Source organism: Asterias amurensis, chromosome 21 (assembly GCF_032118995.1).
Source record: "Asterias amurensis chromosome 21, ASM3211899v1".
Classification (NCBI taxonomy): domain Eukaryota; kingdom Metazoa; phylum Echinodermata; class Asteroidea; order Forcipulatida; family Asteriidae; genus Asterias; species Asterias amurensis.
This window is the reverse complement of record NC_092668.1, coordinates 2628630-2648851: the sequence shown is the minus strand read 5'-3', so window position 1 is coordinate 2648851 and position 20222 is coordinate 2628630. Positions and strand designations below refer to the sequence as shown.

Sequence of the window (20222 nt, the reverse complement as noted above, 5' to 3'; positions counted from 1 at the left end):
TGATGATAGAAACGTCATTAAATAAAAAATGCATATAATTTTTTTTTTTTAAATCGCAACCAACAAATTAGTTGTTTTACTAAGCAAACGAATGTTAGTTTTTGCCAAGCAAATGATTTGTAGACCACTCTTGATCAATAAACCTTATTTACCGGGTGCTTCAAAATATGCAAATAAGCAATTTTGTGAATCTCATACAAATTGCAGTAATGACCTCATAGTTCTGAGCAGACGATAATAGAAGTATGTTCCTACAAGAGTTATTTAAAACAATGATCTTTCTCCGAAGTGAAATAATGCAAATAATATCCACAGCTGCTCACGTACAATTATTCATTCTGCTATTCGGTCCACATTTTATAGAGTGATCAAGCAGAAAATGCAGCCATGCATAACAAACATAGCCTTACCAGATATAAGGGTACCAGCCAAACTACCATGTCACAAGTACAATTTATGATTTAGCAGACAACTGTTAAAGGATGTTAATTATGCATCAGGGATTTTGGTTTTACCCATATACACCAGAGAGTATAATGCTTAAAGGAACACGTTGCCTTGGATCGGACGAGTTGGTCTTTGAAAAGCGTTTGTAACCGTTTGTTATAAAATGCATATGATTAGAAAGATATTTTAAAAGTATAATATAATGACCAACATAAGTATCACTCGAAATTGCGTGGTTTTCCTTTTACCTCGTCGACAAACACGGTCGACCATTTATGGGAGTCAAATTTTTTACTCCCATAAATGGCCGTCCTTGTTAGTTCGCAAAGAAAAAGGAAAACCACGCAATTTTTGAGGCAAATGTGTGTGAATCATTGTATTCCACTTTTAAAACATCTTTCTACCCATATGCATTTTATAACAAACAGTTACAAACGCTTTTCAAAGACCAACTCGTCCGATCCAAGGCAACGTGTTCCTTTAAGCATTATACTCTCTGGTGTATATGGGTAAAACATCTATTAAATCCTTACAGTACCCGCGGCTGAAACATAGGATTCGAACTGCCTCTAGCTACCGGGTAATCTCGGTGGTCTAGTTGGTAAGACACTGCTCTGAAAATTGCAAAGGTTGTGGGTTAGAGTTGGGTGATATGCCCGTGATTTTTTTTCACAGAACTCCGGTAAGTTCAGAGTATACTGTGCTTACACACATCAGTGTATATGGGTAAAACCAAAAAGAGTATTTTTGATCTATTAATACTTTCTGCTTAAGCAGCGCTGTGAAATTGGGCCCAGGGGTCGATTTCACAAAGAGTTAGGACTAGTCTTATCTGGAGTTAGGACCTGTTACTCATCCTAACTTAGGACTATCCATGCAATTTGTATATCTCCTAGGACTAGTCCTAACCTACCTTTTTTTTTAATTCAACCCCAGCCCCCGATTTCACGAAGCGCTGCGACGCGTCGCAAGTGCAAGTTGCGACCAGTTACACATCGTAAGTTGCGAACTCCTGCGACGTGTCTTATAGGTCTGTGACGCATCGCCACCCCTACGATGCGTCGCTACTTGCGATGAGTTTTGTGAAATGGGGGGCTGGACTGATACTCCGTTCTTTTGTAGGCAAGACAATTAATTTGTGTTAGTAGAGTGCACCTCCGTGAAGGAAATGTACATTTGTCTTAGAACATTTCAAAGTGCACCAAGGCGAAGACCAACAGACATGGAAGCAATACACCGATCCATTGAGCCAGGCCCAATTATCATTGACCAATCGCAACCGTGAAATCTGATCACCATTTGGTGATCTTTGCACTAATGGTGATCGGGTTTCGCGGCTGTGATTGGTCAACTGGTAAGGAGGCGGGGTGTAATGAATCGGTCTATTGCCTATGTTGCGTCTAAGACAAGCCTACGCTTCAGTTTCCAAGCCTCAAAAAACTCACAGCACCAACAGAAATTGCCACGGTACCATGTGCTTTTGCCGCGGTGCCCTTTACAAAGTTCCAATGATGTATATGGCTCTATGGTACTGACACAAATTTACATTTTCCTCATTTTATTAGAAGTACCCCTTACCTGAGGAAAGAATGCTGAGCCCCTTCAAAAAAAAATAATTCGAAGGCCTGAGCTTTAATTACTTATTGTTACTTAAAGCCATTGGACCCTTTCGGTACAGAAAAAAACAAAACAAAAATCACAGATTTACAAATAATTTACAGGGTTTACAGAAGGTTAATGGTGAAAGACTTCTCTTGAAATATTAGTCCATGACATGCTTTACTTTTTGAGAAAACGGTAAAACAATATAAATTCTCGTTAGCGAGAATGACGGATTTTTTTTAAACACATGTCATGACACGGCGAAACGCGCGGGAAACAAGAGTGGGTTTCCCGTTATTTTCTCCCGACTCAGATGACCGATTGAGCCTTAATTTTCACAGGTTTGTTGTTTTATATATAAGTTGTGATACACAAAGTGTGGGACTTGGACAATACTGTTTACCGAAAGTGTATAATGGCTTTAAACAATGCACCATTTGTCATGATTATAAACTACATATCAATTATAATGTATGTAACAATAAGCCAGTCAGTTTGAATAACTATATTAAATTAACAATAATGTATAAAGTTTACTCGGATGGTGAATGTTTTCCTTTTTATACGATTTCCTTACAGCCTTGGGCTGCCATGGCGCTCCAAAGGCTTTTTCATGCACAATATAAACCTCTACCCTTACAGGTACCCATTCATACCCCTGAAGGAACTAAATTAGTTGAGACTGGGAACTAGACCAGCCACATAAGACGACAGTGAATGTGAACATTAAACTGTAGTGCACCAAGGCCACTGATAAAGGCTTCTATAAATTGTTAATTTGTTTTTGATATAATATACAAATAAATTATGTTAAAGTCAGTGGACACTATTGGTAATTGTCAAAGACCAGTCTTCTCACTTAGTGTATCTCAACATTTGCATAAAATAACAAACCTGTGAAAATTTGAGCTCATTTGGTCGTTTAAGTTGCGAGATAATAATGAAAGAAAAAACACCCTTGTCACACAAAGTTGTGTGCTTTCACATGCTTGATTTTGAGACTTCAAATTCTAAACTTGAGGTCTCGAAATCAAATTCGTAGAAAATTAATTCTTTCTCGAAACTACTCTATTTCAGAGGGAGCCATTTCTCACAGTGTTTTATACTATCAACCTCTCCCCATTACTCATTACCAAATCAGGTTTTATGATAATAATAATTTTGAGTAATTACCAATAGTGTCCACTGCCTTTAAAGGAATAAGTTAATAGTTGGATCGGCAGGTCTTTGGAAAATGTAGAGTTGATTTATGAAAGTTTTTTTGTTGTTGATAATTGCACTGGGTTCTTTTACATGTGTTGCACACCACACAGGACCAATCATGGCTTTACATCCCATCCAAAAGGACAAAGCATCATGGTTATGTGTCTTGCTTTAAGGACCATGTGTCACGACTGGGACCTGAACCACATCCAGCTGATCAGAAATACCAGAGTTTGAAATCGGTGCTCTTAACCCCTAGGCCATGACACGTCATTACGCGGTTTTGCTTTGTAGTGTTTTCTGTTCTGACAGCACATTTTGCTAAGCAATTAAGATTGATACACATTTAAGATCAATCTTGAAGCTCTTTGTGAATTCAGCCCCAGGATGTGATAATAAAGTCCTTAAAATATTAACTGCACCGAGTTTCAATATTAAAAAAAATTGATAAAAAAGTATTTGAATATTTAATGCTGAGACCATAGTAAACAAAATAAAACTTCACATATTATTTAGTCTTCCACCACCATAAAAGAACTACACATAAATACACCATTCATGTTAGGGAGCATGTCAAAAGTTGCAACGGTAGGAACATAAATTTTGGACAGTAGAGAATTCCAGTGGGTGTTTATGGCGTGATCCGTTGGACCTTCTTCGCACCTAGAACATGCCTGACCTAAGAAGCTCCCTAACAATAAATTTTTGATGAGTTTTCATCCAATTATTTTTTTAAATATTCTTATTTAATATAAATGCTTCAACTAAAAAGAGAGCAATGTTATGGTTGTATCTTGAGCGTCGACTCCCACACCGTCGACAGTCCAACGAGCGAGCTAATAAGGCCACAAAGTCCCTGGACTCCAACTGGAATTGGGAGATATCCAAGACTTGAAAGCGGAAGGAATATATCAGCCGTGTTCTTCACTAAATCCAGAACGACTGGCATGTTTTGTTGAAGGCAAAGGATCACAAAGTCCAACTGACTACTGTTATTATTGGTGGATAAATGCTGCGAGTCTCGGCCATCTTCCCCGTTGGAAGTGTAGTGATTCCCGATCCCGCCGCCGCCGACGCGCTTTGCGTAGAGGGCCATCGCGTCGTTCAGCACGTTTGAGAGTTCGTAGAGATCCCTTGACAGGTTCAGGATGAGAGTGGCCAGCCAGAACCGGGTGGAGAGGTTTGAGAGCCGCTTGCTGTCAACCTCGACGAGACCGATGCGATGCGCCCACAGGGTGTGGTCTATCAGGAGGTAGACTGACTGGTTGAGTTTGGCGAGAGTGATGGTGAAGCTGAGGAAGACGTCCGGTAAATGGATTGTCTTCATTGCTGCGGTGATTGCGTCAAAACTCTTTCCGAAGCGAAACACTGAAAAATATATCAACAAAAAAATTTGGTTAAGACTTATTTTATCACATGAACACCTTGGTATCGCTGGGCAATCTGATTGGTGTAAAAAAACTGTAAGTGCCTCATCTTCCACCTTTGGGACCATGGTTCGAATCCAATCGGGGGCACTATGAAGATGGAGTTTTCAGCCCCTACTTGAGTGCGTGGGTTTTCCCTGGAGTAATTCTTGGGGTTTTCCTCCCACATCTTAAACTGAAAGTTTCTACGTTGTCTTCTCTCTTCTCCTTTGGCACTAGAAAGAGCGTTGAGAATAAATCCAGATTGCCAGCAATATCCTGCTATCCAGATTTCCTTTTTTTTTATTTTACAAAATACAATAATAATAATGCAGAAGAGCTTATTGAGATTATTTTTCTGGCGTTATCATAAAATGTCTTTTTTTTTATTGAACTTTAAAGGAACACGTTGCCTTGGATCGGTCGAGTTGGTCTTTGAAAAGCGTTTTTGACCGTTTATTATAAAATGCATATGGTTAGAAAGATGATGTAAAAGTAGAATACAATGATCTACACAAATATACCTCCAAATTGCGTGGTTTTCTTTTTACCTCGTCCAATAACACGGTCGGCCATTTATGGGGGTCAAAATTTTGACCCCCATAAATGGCCGACCGTGATAGTTCGCGACGTAAAAAGAAAACCGTGCAATTTTGAGTGATACTTGTGTGGATCATTATATTCTACTTTTAAAACATCTTTCTAACCATATACGTTTCATAACAAACGGTTTCAAACGCTTTTTGTAGACCAACTCGTCCGATCCAAGGCAACGTGTTCCTTTAATATAGAACACTACCAACCCTGCCGCTTTGAGTGATTTCATTTTGAGGCACAACGTCCCAAACTTACATTTCCTACTAGTGCCGATTGTTTTCTCCAACGCCTTGACTTTCCTGATGAGGTCTGGATCCCCGCTGCCCTGTTCAAGACACCACCATAGGAGCTTACTACCATACTGACAGGTCCTGCAATTTTAATTGATTAATTATATTAATTTATTTTCATTTATTTGATCTGACAGAGATTCATTTAAGTGCAGAGTTCATGGTCAGAGCCATTTAACTTGGCCCTGTATATCTGCTGACCCAAATTTCACAATGCGGTCTTAAAGCAGAAAATACTGCTTAGCAAAACAACAAAATGTATTGGGAGCAAACCAGTGGCAACAATATAAACAATATGAAATTTTGGATGCTAACCAGTTTTAGCTAAGCAAGATTTGTCTGTGCTTAATAAGATTTAATGCTTACTAACAACCCAAGATCAAGACCAATGGCTGGTGATGGTAAAGGCTTTGTCTCTTCTTTGCCCAATTTAGTAAACCCTGTAAACATTTTTAATTTTCTAAGCACAGACAAATTGTTGCTTACCTGAAGCTGGTTACCAACAAAAATTCCATAAAATTTTATATTGTTGCAACTTAGATAATTTTTGGCTAAGCAAAAAAAAACCGGGCCCTGTACCTGTAAAATTTGTCCCTTCCAGCTGTCTGTCCACTAAATGTGATGATCTTCTTAGTTAAGTCCTTCGACTTCATGGTCTTCCGATGATTTCAAATTTCCCCCGAGCCTAAATGAAGAAGTACCTTAACCTAAGAACTGAAAGAGTACACAGAATTAGCCTTCATTCCATTTGGATTATCTTGCACAATTTACATATTAGTTTTATTAGACTTTTCACTGGCATAAAAATTTAAAATACAAATCAATTACATAAAGGTATGAAGAAGCAAAATAACTTAAAAAAAAATACCAAGCCAGTGAGTGAGTGGCAAGGAGCAACAGGTGACCAGGGCCCAATTTCATAGCGCTGCTATAAGCACACAAATTTGCTAAGCATGACATTTCTCCCTTGATAAAAACAGGAATGTCAATCAAATTCCCACGTGATTTTTAGGACAAGCAAACAGCAGCTAAATACCAATATCAAGCAATATCCAACAAATGGAATTGGCTGGTAATCATGTTTTTATCAAGGAAGAAATTTAATGCTAAGCAAATTTGTGTGCTTAGCAGCGCTATGAAATTGAGCCCAGCACCTCTACAAAGCCGTCCTGCCACAAAAAGCTACAAGAAGTTCAATATCAATTCTATAAAATACTGGTCCAGTAATTCATCCTGACTAACTAACTACAATACAACAGAGATTTGTTATCAAGAATTTTTGCATCTTTCTCAAAGAGCAAATAAAAATGTAATCCAAGATAATGAATTAGCCGAGATAAGGTTGCATTATATTTGTAACTCCATTTGATTTAAAAGGTTTAGGTACGTTTTGTAGGACATAAAACACTATGTCCACAGATTTTTACTCTTTGAAGATATGCTGGTATACCACTCCTAGAACTGAGGTTCTTTCCGCTACGGAACGAACTTATTAGCCTAAGAGAAACTGGTATACCAGCAGCACTAATATACATTGTACATGCTAAAATAATAGTTGTCTCCTACACTGAAACGCAAATTAATTACGTGCATTGTGTTACTCATTTCTCAAAATGAACAGCACCTCATCAGGAAGTATTTTTTTGAGGAAAGATTTCTACCAAAGTTGTAAATCTGCGGAGTCTGACATGTCCTACAAATACAAAAACAAGACTCAAACCCTCATTTAATGTCTTAATACATTTGTAAATGGGGTTCAATGACAATGTTCTTTACTCTGACGTGGAGCAATAAACAAGATTTTTGCTCAATGCTATAAGAAATTAGAAAGTAGACACCATCACCATGCATTTAAAAACCATGATGGAATTTTTGTTTTTTGGGAAACAAACACACATTACTGTTTAGTGTTTACTTTTATGACTTTGTCTAGACCTTCATAGTGTTTGTGAATTTGGGGCTGAGCTTTCCGTCATTGTCGTCTGCTATTTTTAATTTTAACACAGAAAATTTTAACTTCACAATCACATTCACAAGAGTTTGCACTGGAAATTTCAGTAGGACTGTTATTACGTAATGACTGACTGTCCCCACCTACTACCCCTACTTCTAGAACTATGCGGTTACGGGAGACAATAGCGAAACGAAACCGCATAGTTCTAGGAGAAGCGTCCCCACCTAGGTAGTAGTAGTGTCCAAGTTTCAAACCAAGAAAGAATGAAAGAGGGAATACTGTTATTACGTAATACAAACCATTGACGGTCGCGCCTCCGTGTCAACAAACACAGTTCTTATATCGGGTCCTCAGTACAGTCAGAGAGTAAATATCAACACCACCGTACACCACCGACGTCTCAGCCAGCAAGTATATTCTTGCTTCTAACCCCTAGCCTATAGTCATATATTTTAAGTGTTTAAAACGTCTGCAGACGACTACCTGCAAACAAAATTAATGTGTCGCCCCCACTTCGAATCCCCATTTTTCCTGATTTTTCCACGGGACCGCCAATGTGTCACAGCGCCACCACGCGACGCGGAAATAAAAAATAAAAAAGAGAAATTTAGACTGGCGCCCTGTCGTCTGCCACTTTTTAGGAAGTGACCTTTTCAAGCATGGCCAGCAGCATGCGTGCAAAGCGCGCGTGGCGTGGTTACCGTTTAACTCGATTACACACACAACTCGGCGGCATCATCTTTGTGTGGGTCCAAATTTGGTCGCGATTCACGCAAAATCACCAGCCACAATTCAACTTATTACGTAATACACGTACACACACCGTGTTTACCTTTTAGTGATAACATCTTCTGGTGATTATGGGTGAACCACAAGCGAAAAGATCAAAGTTGGATGTACCGTGAGTTTGTAAAGAACTACAAAAAGTTTCACTGCTTTTTGTTGTCTCGCTCTGCTGAACAATGACTTTATACTGACAAAACGGCGGCTAGCCGGTGTTTGTGTGACATGACTGTTCACAGGGACGCTTCCTCCCGGTGAATTTTTTAGTTGAAAACTAGAAGTTAATAACTTCGACTTGATTTGATGATTTGATAGGGTCGGACTCAGCCGCAGAGTGGGGGAATGATTGGTTTTGTGAATTTTGCGAATTGTGTGCTTTTAATTGTGTCAAAGTCAAAATGAAATTGTGTATTTTGTTTGTAAATTTTTACCTCCAACCAACCATGATTGTTTTTGTAAAATACAATACTAATTTTGTAATAGCCTGTGCGATACACAGTCATTGGTGTGTGTTGTGTGTGTGTTAGGTCATGTAGGTACACTGCATCGGTCTCAAGTTCGGAGCCCAATTTCAATTTCATGTTAAAAAGCCTATTAAAAAAATTAGTCAGTGTTAAAAAAGTTAGCACACAAACATGCTAAGCACGGAAAAACGTTGTTTACCATAACCCGGAAAAAGGTTACCAGCCAAAGGCAAAATTATGTTAATTTGTGTGACTGATATGCCACACATCATGCTTAGTTAGCAATTGCTGCAAGATATGTTAACAGATTTCCCAGGGCACACGTCGAGTAGGATTCTACTCTACTCTATACTCACTTAGGAGCAAAGAAAATTATATTGTTTTTATTTAAAATCAGACTTGTCTGCAATTTTAAACAGCTTTTACGACATTGTCTATGGGCCATGACGGTTGAATCAAATATCATAGTATAGGACTTTGGGTTTGGATCTAACTTCACTTTTATCTCCGTTGTTGTTGAGCAAGGCGCTTAACCATAATTGCTTCTCTGAAACCAGGTGTGTAAAAGAGAACCTGCTTGACTCTGAGAGCTTTAGAGTTAGACAGATGGACTTGGAGTTCAACCACGAATTAACATTGTATCTGGACCAACAAAGCATATATAAATAGGTCTCAAGGAACTAAAGGCGAGCTCACTTTACCTTCCCACTTTAGGAAAAATCATTATGAGCTCATTTTCAGCGCGATCGTTCATGAATACAGTTTGATTTAGAATTAGGCCTAACATTATTTTTATGTTGACATCAGTGACAATTTATTATGTTTCTAACTTGTTGAAAAAAATAACTTGTTAAAGCCATTGGACCCTTTCGGTAAACAGTATTGTCCAAGGCCCACACTTCGTGTATCACAACTTCTATATCAAATAACAAACCTGTGAAAATTTGGGCTTAATCGGTCATCGGAGTCGGGAGAAAATAACGGGAAAACCCACCCTTGTATCCGCACGTTTCGCCGTGTCATGACATGTGTTTAAAATAAATCCGTAATTCTCGTTAACGAGAATTGATATTGTTTTACTGTTTTCTCAAAAAGTAAAGCATTTCATGGAATAATATTTCAAGAGAAGTATTTCACCACTACCTTCTGTAAACCCTGTAAGTTATTTGTAAATCTGTGAACTTTTTTTTTTTTTCTGTACCGAAAGGGTCCAATGGCTTTAAAAGAATATCTTGGGGAAAATGTTTATTTTTTATAAATTTTTTTTAATTTCAGACAGGGTCAAACTTAAATCAGTTGAAAGCAAATATCTCTTTGCATAATTATATTAAATTATTGAATTTATAGGTTTTCACAAAAGTATTGGTTTGGTATACTTAAGGGGGAAAAAAGTAAACTAAATGTTCAGAAAAAAAGTTGTTCAACAAACAGTTTATAATTTGACAAAATGTACTGTAAGTACACTGTTACCATAGTAATAGTATAGTTCCATTCTTTGTGTTATTGTTTAGCCAATACTGAGTAAGTATAGACGATGTGACCTGTGATATCACATATTTTTACAAAAGAGCCACAGAGCCTGGACTTCCTGCAGGCATGATTTGTACACAGCCTAATAGAAGAAAACATAAAATCTTATATTTGATGGAAATTGCATTGTCTAATTTGTATCAACTTTTGATATGACGAAAGGGGGCACATCTCAAAACTTGTCCAGCTTTTACTTTCATAACTCTTTGATTTATGTGGAAAATTATGACACAAAATGTCAACTTTCCCATAGGACCAGTGCATTATATTGCCTGCCAGAATACCTAAAAAGGTCACACTTATTGTAAACAAAGTTCAAATGGTATTCCGCTGTGTCTCATAGCTCAGAGTGTCAGATCAGGTGTCATGGGTTCAAATCTGAATGAGGTCCATTTGATTTTTCTCTCATCCCATGTTTGATTATAGTTAAAAGTGTGCTAGAAGTGGAAGTGTATACACTCTATTTACTTTTCAGGGTCAAGTTTTTGAATAACCTAACCATGGTCCCACTATGGAGTAGACCTCCAGGTCCACCATGGAGTAGATCTCCCTGGTCCCACAGTCCAGTTAAGTTTGACATTGTTACCATTCAATTCAGTTATTATGCCCCTTCTGTGCATGGCTGTACTTTACTTACCTAATTGCAATGTTCTGAGGTGGAAACCTTTTGATCTGCATTTGCATTGAATGCCCAAATTGAATAGACTCTACATATTATAATGCACAAAAACTTATTGTCAAAGCACTGGTCCTGTGATAATTTTTTATAAAGCAAATAAAGTCCTAACAAAGTCCAATTCATCAGTGGAAACACCTGTTGTTTAAATGGTATAGCCCAAAACAGCCCATCTGGTCATGGAAGGGGGTGATAGCAAATGGACTGGTCCATTGTGGGATTGCATGTAATTTGCTGTGTAATGTTGAAAGTGTCCTTTTAGAACTGAGGGACCAAGAGAGTAGGAGGTGCGGGTAGTTTGTGTGTGTGTGGTGCAGCTTGTGTATTGTTGGCTAACTACTACTACGTGTACACTGTACATTGGTGTCATTATTCTGCTTGACTTAAAGCTACATTTAAGCAGTGATTAGCAATGGCGAGGTACGTACAGGTGGAAATTCGGAAATTACACTGCTAATGCTACAGCTAGTGGCGATTGTTGGACTTGTATTAATTATTTTATATGAGTTGAGATTTGTTGCTGTGACTGGATAGAGAACACATGCTCTTTACAGAGTTGCAAATTATTGCTGGCAAAGAATCCATGCACAAACACAGTATAGCATTTCATCCACAACTGAGACACGTTCCCTCAATACTTCAATACTTCTACCATAGTCCTTTTTGAGATATATGGCAAACACAATGCTACAACACTATAGGTTTGGGTAAATTTGTGTGTGGTATACACCCAAACCATGGAGCTATTTCAAACCGAACATTACACTCCTATCACGTCTGCGATACCTCAAAAAGGCTTATGGAGCTATGATTCTAAAGTTCTACCTCCATGCTTTAACACCACACATGTCTATCGAAAATGAGCAATTGGGGATGGGGTTGTTTTCAAATGTTGTTTTTACTTGTTACTATTTGAGTTAGTTCGGTATTTCTTTGGAGGATTCTGTGTTGATAAATTGGAAAAGTTTCCGTATGGCGCCATCACTTGTTCATTCGATATGAAATAATATAGTATCTAATTTACCTCAATGAGATATCCCTTTTTGTGAAAATTAGTGAAAAAGTGGTGGCACCATTATCCGATAAGTTTTATAAATTGAGCTCTTAGGTTGAGAACAACTAGGTTGTTTAAATTAAAAACATTTTTAATAATTAGCTCTTGACAGCTACTGGGATCAATTTCATGGCTCTGCCCTGCTCATTATAAGCATAGAATTGGCACTTGCGAAAGCAGGGAATTCTATGCTTACATCAAACGTATTTCACAGTAGCATGGAATGTTGGCCCGAGTGTGTGCGTACTCTTAGTTACTAGACATTCTTCACTTAAACAGCTGGCATGGAAATTCTGCGCTTGCCTGCAAGCGACGAACGGTGAGCTTAAGCGCAGAATTCGGCAGTAAGCACAGCCATAAAACTGGGCATGGTCAGTTTGTACTTTGTCTTTAAAAAGAAAGTACATGATCTGATCAAAGAGTATAAATTCATTGAAAATTGTATGATGAATTTATGCAGTATGATGAATTTATGCACTCATCAAAAAGCATAAGTATAGATGTACTTCCCTTTTAAATGTAACTGTAATGATTTACACAAATCTTTTTTGTTTCTTGTTCAGGGAAGGTATTCTCTTCGGAATCGGCAATCCGCTCTTGGACATTTCAGCCAAAGCCGACAAGGATTTCCTCAGCAAGTGAGTCACGTTTTACCCTCTTCTCTGCTTTTTATTGGGGTTTTTTATTGAAGAAAATGATCGGATTGTTAGCCTTTATACTTCCAGGGATGGAAAATGTCTTTGAAAGGCATCAGACAACCTTTTGGAATTTTCAAAGACCAGGGGCCGATTTCACGAAATTTTACGCAACTGCGTAAGTCCACTTGCGCATTGTTTATGGCGTAAGTTGCGCCATAAACGTTGCGCAAGCGTGAGTCCACTTGCGCAATGTTTTTGATGTAAGTTGCGCCATAAACGTTGCGTAAGTGGACTTACGCAGTTGCGTAAAGTTTCGTGAAATCGGCTGCAGGGTTCTAACTTGATATCCCATCGTACATCAAGTAACAAACCTGTGAACATTTGGACTCAAATGATCTTTGAAGTTGCAAGAAAGAGGATAATGAAAAAGAAGATGAAAAAACGCTTATTGACCCAAACTAAATCACCCACTCTTTTATTTTGATTTCTAAATATTTTTCGTTGAAGGTATGATTTGGAGGCCAACTGTGCAATCTTGGCGGAGGAGAAGCACTTGCCGTTATACGAAGAGATGATCAAAAAGTTTGACGTGGAGTACATTCCAGGCGGTGCTTGTCAAAACAGTTTGAGGGTGCTTCAGGTATATGCCAAGATTCTGAACATTCTTTGGTCAAATTCACAGTTAAGCCCCTTTCACACGAGAGCTATTAAGCAAGGGTCCTTTGCTAAGCGTAGCATAAAATTTTACAAAATGTACCTCGTGTGGAAGGACAACAATTTGATCTACTGTCCAAGTTCTCTTGGACAATAATTGCTACATTTTTTACAACCATGCTAAAATTAAGCAAGGGACCCCAGTTAAATTGCTGTCATATGAATAGCAATAAAGACCAATGCTTAACTTAACTGGTCATTGTTTAGTGACATGTAGGGCATACACACACATAAGTTGAAGTGCGAATGACCCTTGTCATGTCTTGTCAACACTACCTGCGACTACTGATTGTACAGTTTAGTTTTCTGATAACTGGTCCATTATTATTATTTGAGTAGCGTGTAAAGCGCCTATGTGGCCACTGTTGATGGACCGTTGTAAAGGTGGGTGGGGCAGACTATAATAAATCAGTCTGAAAATCTGAACAAATCTTACAACTTGATCCTTTGCTTTTCGTCTAATTTCTAGTGGGTTTTGGAGGAGCCAGAGAGGGCGGTATTCTCTGGTTGTATCGGCGAGGACGAATACGCCAAGAACATGAAAGAGAAGATGGCTGAAGCTAAAGTCCGTACAGCGTACCTCGTCAATGCTGAACAGCCAACGGGTACATGTGCCGCTCTAATCACCGGCAACAACAGGTGAGCAATTCTTGTATTTCATACCCGCTGTATTTGTGACCCGTGAGGGCCCTCTTAGAACTTCCAGGGTATACACGATAATTGACTGACTGCTCCTTTGAAGACAGTGGACACTATTGGTAATTGTCAAAGACTAGCCTTCACAGTTGGTGTATCTCAATATGTGCATGAAATAACAAACCTGTGAAAAATTGAGCTCAATCGGTCATCGAAGTTGCAAGATAACAATGAAACAAAAAATAACCCTTGTCACACGAAGTTGTGTGTTTAGATGGTTGATTTCGAGACCTCAAGTTCTAAATCTGAGGTCTCGAAATCAAATTCGTGGAAAATTACTTCTTTCTCAAAAACTATGGCACTTCAGAGGGAGCCGTTTCTCACAATGTTTTATACCATCAACCTCTCCCCATTACTTGTCACCAAGAAAGGTTTTATGCCAATAGTTATTTTGAGAAATTACCAATAGTGTCCACTGCCTTTAAGAGTTATTGTCTGTAATGATGTCTGGTGGTATTGTATTCCAGTCTGAAACTGTTTGGGGTATGCAGCTAAAATGATACCAAGGCCTACATCCTTTCAAACTGAAGAGGGGTAAACCCTGTTTCAGCCCCATGAGTAGGTGGCAACGGTCCCTATGTTGGTGTAGTGCAGCCCTGACCTTGATGTGTCCGTATGGCATTGTGATGTTAGGTGATCTCTCACAAAAGATCAAAATGATAATGCCTAGTGCACACTTCTTTAACATGAAAATACAGTCGCGCCAGGCATGCAGCTTTGAATTTCCTGTATGGATTTGTATGCATTGCTTGGCGTGTACATTTCATTTGTATGACGGAGATCGCGTCACAGACACAGATTTCTTGTCTTAGATGAAAAAGTTTCATAATTTTTTTGTTTTGTCCTTCAGGTCACTTGTTGCCAATTTAGCAGCAGCTAACCACTTCAAGCTCGACCATCTACTTAAACCAGAGAACTGGGCACTCATTGAAAAGGCTGAATATTTCTACAATACTGTGAGTATTAAAGGAACTCTCATGAGTCATGCATACATATTACTACTGAGACTTTGTTAACATCAACACTTTGAACATCAGCTATAACACAATTACACGATTTTCATTACATTGTTTTACTCATTTCTCAAAAACTACAGCACCTCAGCAACTATTATTTTAAGGTACGCTTTCTACCATCAATATCTTCAAACGGTGTAAGTTTCATGTAAATCTGTGGACATTGTGTTTTGTGTTACAAAAAGTACCCAAATCCTTTAACCGGAAACTTAACCCTTTTTTCCTCTGGCCTTTTCAGGGATTTCATCTAACGGTGTCTCCCGAGGCGATGCTGGCTATTGCAAAGCATGCCGACGAGAAGAACAAAGTCTACATGACCAATCTGTCAGCTCCCTTTATCTGTCAGTTCTTCAAGAAGCCACAGATGGAGGTTATGCCTTATGTAGATTACTTGTTTGGAAATGAAACGGTAAGTCTCCTATCTCGTCCACTGGGGTTCTAAAAAATTGATCCCATAGCTGCTGCTTCCCAGGTTAATAAAATAATAACTAGTTCTTATATAGTGTATTTCACCATAAAGTATCAACACACTTTACGTTAGTGCCCTGGTCGTTGGGCCAAAATGAGTGATCCTTGGCTATACCTGAATTAATGGTTGTATGGCTTCTGACTGCCATCATAGGGCTATCTAGCTTAGTTGGTAGAACGCCGGTATGTTAATCCGTTGGTCATTGGTTCCAGTCCCACTTGAGCTCCCTTTATCTGTCAATTCTTCAAGAAGCCACAGATGGAGGTTATGCCTTATGTAGATTACTTGTTTGGAAATGAAACGGTAAGTCTGGCCTTGGAATACATCCTCCTTCGACCACAAGGGTTTTAGCAAGAGTTTTTCGTAATTCCGCACAATCCAACACCAAAGAGTCTTGTTTGAAGCTTACCATGGTGTGATGGATAAGAATAAACTATAAATAATTGTAAACTTGAGGGTACAACCCTTTAATAATTCTCTTTTGAGTGAGTGCTGGCTCTGGAAAGAGCCGGTTTGGTCTTGACGTTTCAAACAGTATACTCTGCTCGTCTTCAGGAGACAGCTGTTCGTCTTTCTCCTGAACACAAGCAGAGTATACTGCTTGAAACCTTGAGGGGTTAAAACTTTTTGTTTCAGATATCAAAATTATAAACCTCAAACAAAACTGTCTGGGTAAAACAGAAAAAATAATCAAGATTGCTTGTTTTGACATTATTTTTTTCACACAACTTTGGAACAGTGTCAATGTTGTGGCTGTTATCTGCTCGTTTGTTATTAAATTTTCTCTTCTATTTTTTTTTTTTAGGAATTTGGAATCTTTGCCAAAGAACAAGACTTTGGGGTGAGTTCAACAAAATATTTTGTGTAAGAACTATCTCAGTTTGTAGAGGTCTTCTACTGTTTGCAGGGATAAGAAATTTCAGACTTCTTACGGAATTCAGACGATTGCAAACAAAAATACTCCGTAATTTTTCGTTAGATATAAAGAAATCATGCTCTTTGTGCTGCGTTGCCCTCTTCAAGGTTCCAATACAAATTAATATTCCCCCATAGAAGTGCCCTTACCAGAGAAAAATTGCTGTGCCCTTCAAGAAAAATCAAAGGCTGCCCTTGGAGTTATTATAAATTTATACCTTTTTTTTATTTGGCTACAGACAGAAGATCTTGAAGAGATTGCCCTCAAGACAGCTGCCTTAGAAAAGAAGAACACAAAACGCCAACGCATTGTGATCATCACACAAGGTGCAGATGACACCATCGTTGCACAAGGTGAGTATTGTTACTTAATGCAGGCCTGAAACTACCTGGAGGGCATTAACCATTTTGAGGTATGGTGGACACTATAGAAATGCACTGTTCGGTTTGGTCGATACAGACAAGTTTACCCAAACTTTACAGCAGTGTCGCAGTATTGTTTCCAAGATATCTCAAAATGGCTTATTGTCATCCATGCCCCATGTCTTGGCTTTGGTGCCCCATGTCTTGGCTTTGGTGCCCCTTCCAAAAGTTTCCAAGACTTTAAGATTTTCCAGTGGGGTGTCCTATTTCAAAATACAAAGCTGATATTTCAGGCCTGTTAATGGAAAAACACCTTCTTCAAGACACTGTTTTTTCTTGCATGTAGATGGTAAGGTGACGAAGTACCCGGTACTGAAGTTGACATCAGATGAAATCGTAGACACCAACGGAGCCGGTGATGCATTTGTAGGAGGTAGGTCAAATTTCATGTAGGGCAATGCGCCTTATTTTTTTTACTGTGGAGGGCGCTATAAATAGTATTTTTTATCACTTCCGGGGGGTAAACGTGATTCGCCCTGCACAGATTAATAGGCGTTCTGTCACTAGTGTTGCGCCGTAGTTTCAATTTGCTTTAGAGTTGGATTATAACGGCTCCTTTAAAAGTCTTATTGTCCGTGATGGATATGATGTCTATGGTGGTATTGTGTTCCAATCTTTCATAACAGTTATGGGTATGAATGAATATACCCCCGGAAGTGATTGAGAGCGCCCTCACGTGGTCAAAAATATGGCCCAGTCCACAGTTCTTATGTAGCTTTGAGATTCGTTGGGCTGAAGTTATCTTACTGAATAGGTTTTTTAAACCTAGTAATGAAAATATCTTTTCAGAACTGAGAAGTCCCATGAACTCTGAGAATCTGCTCCTAGGTAGTAGAATATAAGGCAAGACAAATTCTCAAAAGAACATAATCTACCTAGCAAGTAGATACACACATGGAGTTATTACCATGAACCAAATATGTTTAAAAATAACTATTATCTTCATGTAAGGAAGTTAGTAGACCTTTAAAAAGAAAGCTTTACAGGAAGATGCACCTTACAAATGCTGTAATATTATCATAACTATAACATTCATTCTTCCAATCTATTCTTAATCTCTAGGATTCCTTGCACAGATGGTTCAAGGAAAAGAGATTTCAGATTGCGTCCGATGTGCCAACTACACCGCAAGCTACATCATTCAAAGATCAGGGGTCTCATTCGAAGGAAAGGCTGAATTCAAATGATTCAAATCCACTCAGCATTCATCGAAAATTGTTTATTAAAAAAATTAGGAAAGCCCCTCTCCTATTTGTCAAGGTTGTAATGAGAAGAGTCAAATACATTTCAAGATTGACCGGTGCACTGGGTAAACAATCAATAGGGGACTTTTGAGACGTCGGTGGCAGCAGACATATCGGTACTTTTTTGCGACTCTGAGCGTGCGCGCGCATGCTCAGTATTGCGTGCGTAAGTCAGAGCGCGCGAACTACCGTGATAAAGAACCGTCTAAAAGTCTCCCGTTCTTTAGATTATGTTGAAAATTGTTTTAAAATTGACGTGGTGGTGGGCTTCGATATAAATTCATTTTTGGTTCAGTTGTCGAACTTTGTGGGTAGATAATAGTGTTCTGGCTTATAGAGGCAGTTGAGGAAATAAAATAACCATACCCCATTTGTATACAGGGGTAAATGCCCCTTGCAAAATCAGTTTCTATTTTACAGCATTGATTGGAATGAGTTTTGGGAAGCCATTTGGTTTATAAAAGTTTTGCCTTTTATTGTGTATCGAATAACCCCTTTGTTGCTTTGAAGTTCGCCAACTTGTAGGGCAGACAGTATGTGCGTCAAAATGCAAACATCAAAGAAGCACGCAGCGTTCCCAGTTTGATTTCTACGGCACCTTCATGCACACCTACACACAAACTCTCACACAGGCAGTGTTTATGGTGCAGACCGAGGACTTCTCTTTTGCTCTCCCATTGTTTGGACAAAGTTTGTTTTTCAGACGTCCCCATTGGTTTTGTTCACCAAATCTGCCGAGGACTGTCCCCGGTGTGACTTCTTCCCGGATCCCTTTTGTTAAAGTCCTCGGTTATGAATAGTAGACATGCCCACAAACACCTGTTGTACTTTCTGTTGTTTCTGTGTTGAAGCAATCCCTATTGGTTTTGTACACAAATGACTATAGTGAGGACCCATGAAAACAAAGAACCGACTAGTGAGGACCTATTGTCCCTGTTGAAAAATGTCCTCTGAGAGTAGGCCACACAAACCCCATGTTGTAGGGCAGATACTGAACGGTGATGTCATATCCAATACGGTCGATGCGGTACTGGCTTATAATGTTGAGCTATCTCTTTTCCACTAAACTTGGTCCCTTTTGTTATTCATTTGGAGACACCACCTGTGTATTGATACTTTTATTTTGTCAGAATACTATTTTACACAATTTGAATATTCAATCAATTATCAAACAACTTAAAGTTGTTGAATAGATTATAATCTTTGAATGTATTCTTCTGGAAATAAATTATCTAAATGGTTTGATGTTGAACAAAGGAAACATTTACTTGAGCGGGATTTGAACCAATGACCGCTGGTTAAATGTGACGGATGTTGTCGCTTCAGATACCGCTTTTGTCAATTTTTCTTCTTTGTCCAACCCCAAACCATTTCTTAAAAATAACTCGGCTAGTTTCCCTTGTGATTTTTAATTTTATAGTTGAAAAATATATTAATGAAACTCTGTTTTTTTTCCCTTAGCAGCTTGTTAATGCAGGGTTGTTTATTTTTCTACACTTTTTGGGGGAAAAAATATTGCAAAAAATATCAAAAAATTCCAAACGGCTTACCTGCCAAAATTAAAAGAAACCTAAAGGTTGCCTTAAAATATATTGGTCTTCAAGAGGCTGACAGAATAAATTTGTTCGGTTTTTAAGAAGCTTTTTGAAATTTGTAGTAATATTTCGAATTGATTGCCAAATGCTATACAAAAAAAATGGTGCACTCTCAATACGGCGAAAATGTACAATAGCGCCCTCTTTTGAATCAATTTCTCATTCAGCCCAGACACCTGTGATACCAGTTTTAAAAAAACTAACTCGTCAAGACCACCAAAGTATAGTTTTCAACAAAATTAATAATTGAGGTTGATTGGATGTCAGCTCTTGTGAAAACTGGGCCCAATTTCGTAGAGCTGCTAAGCAAAACAAAATTGCTTAGCATGAAATGTCTTCCCTGAGAATAGGATTACCAACCAAAATTTCAAATTGTTGCATATTGTTTGTTGTACGTTGCTTATCCTGAAAATCATCCGAAAATTTGGTTGGTAACCCTGTTTTTATCAAGGCAAAATTGTCATCTAGGCAATGCTTGTGCGTAGCAGCTCTAGTGGGCCCAGAAT

General features: G+C 38.5%; 2 protein-coding genes across 4 annotated transcripts; one reads left to right on the top strand and one right to left on the bottom strand.

The window, feature by feature from the left end:
- Positions 1–1988: 1988 nt before the first annotated feature.
- On the bottom strand, positions 1989–11010 carry LOC139953186 (peroxisomal membrane protein 11B-like). 2 transcript variants are annotated; one of them, XM_071952638.1, is made up of 4 exons: positions 10914–11010; positions 6125–6259; positions 5511–5626; positions 1989–4620 (listed from the first exon to the last, which is right to left on the bottom strand). In XM_071952638.1, exons 2-4 carry the CDS (start codon positions 6196–6198, stop codon positions 4034–4036), a joined length of 777 nt encoding a protein of 258 aa, XP_071808739.1. In that variant the 5' UTR covers positions 6199–6259; positions 10914–11010; the 3' UTR covers positions 1989–4033. The 2 variants fall into 2 exon arrangements, with proteins under 2 accessions (XP_071808739.1, XP_071808738.1); XM_071952637.1 differs by lacking the exon at positions 10914–11010 and adding an exon at positions 7799–8054.
- Positions 8229–19505, top strand: LOC139953184 (uncharacterized). 2 transcript variants are annotated; one of them, XM_071952631.1, is made up of 10 exons: positions 8229–8400; positions 12570–12644; positions 13152–13284; positions 13828–13997; positions 14905–15010; positions 15309–15479; positions 16345–16380; positions 16694–16808; positions 17164–17250; positions 17940–19505. In XM_071952631.1, the coding sequence occupies exons 1-10, from the start codon at positions 8360–8362 to the stop codon at positions 18062–18064; spliced, it is 1059 nt and encodes a 352-aa protein (XP_071808732.1). In that variant the 5' UTR covers positions 8229–8359; the 3' UTR covers positions 18065–19505. The 2 variants fall into 2 exon arrangements, with proteins under 2 accessions (XP_071808732.1, XP_071808733.1); XM_071952632.1 differs by lacking the exon at positions 8229–8400 and adding an exon at positions 11213–11372.
- The last annotated feature ends 717 nt before the right edge of the window (positions 19506–20222 follow it).

Coding starts and splice junctions, on each gene's coding strand:
- LOC139953186 (XM_071952638.1), bottom strand. CDS start 6,198: ATGAAGTCGAAGGACTTAACTAAGAAGATCATCACATTTAGTGGACAG. Junction 5,627..6,124: donor GGAAGGGACAAATTTTACAG/GTACAGGGCCCG, acceptor TTAAAATTGCAG/GACCTGTCAGTATGGTAGTA. Junction 4,621..5,510: donor AATCGGCACTAGTAGGAAAT/GTAAGTTTGGGA, acceptor TATATTTTTCAG/TGTTTCGCTTCGGAAAGAGT.
- LOC139953184 (XM_071952631.1), top strand. CDS start 8,360: ATGGGTGAACCACAAGCGAAAAGATCAAAGTTGGATGTACC. Junction 13,998..14,904: donor CTAATCACCGGCAACAACAG/GTGAGCAATTCT, acceptor TTTGTCCTTCAG/GTCACTTGTTGCCAATTTAG. Junction 16,809..17,163: donor TGACACCATCGTTGCACAAG/GTGAGTATTGTT, acceptor TCTTGCATGTAG/ATGGTAAGGTGACGAAGTAC.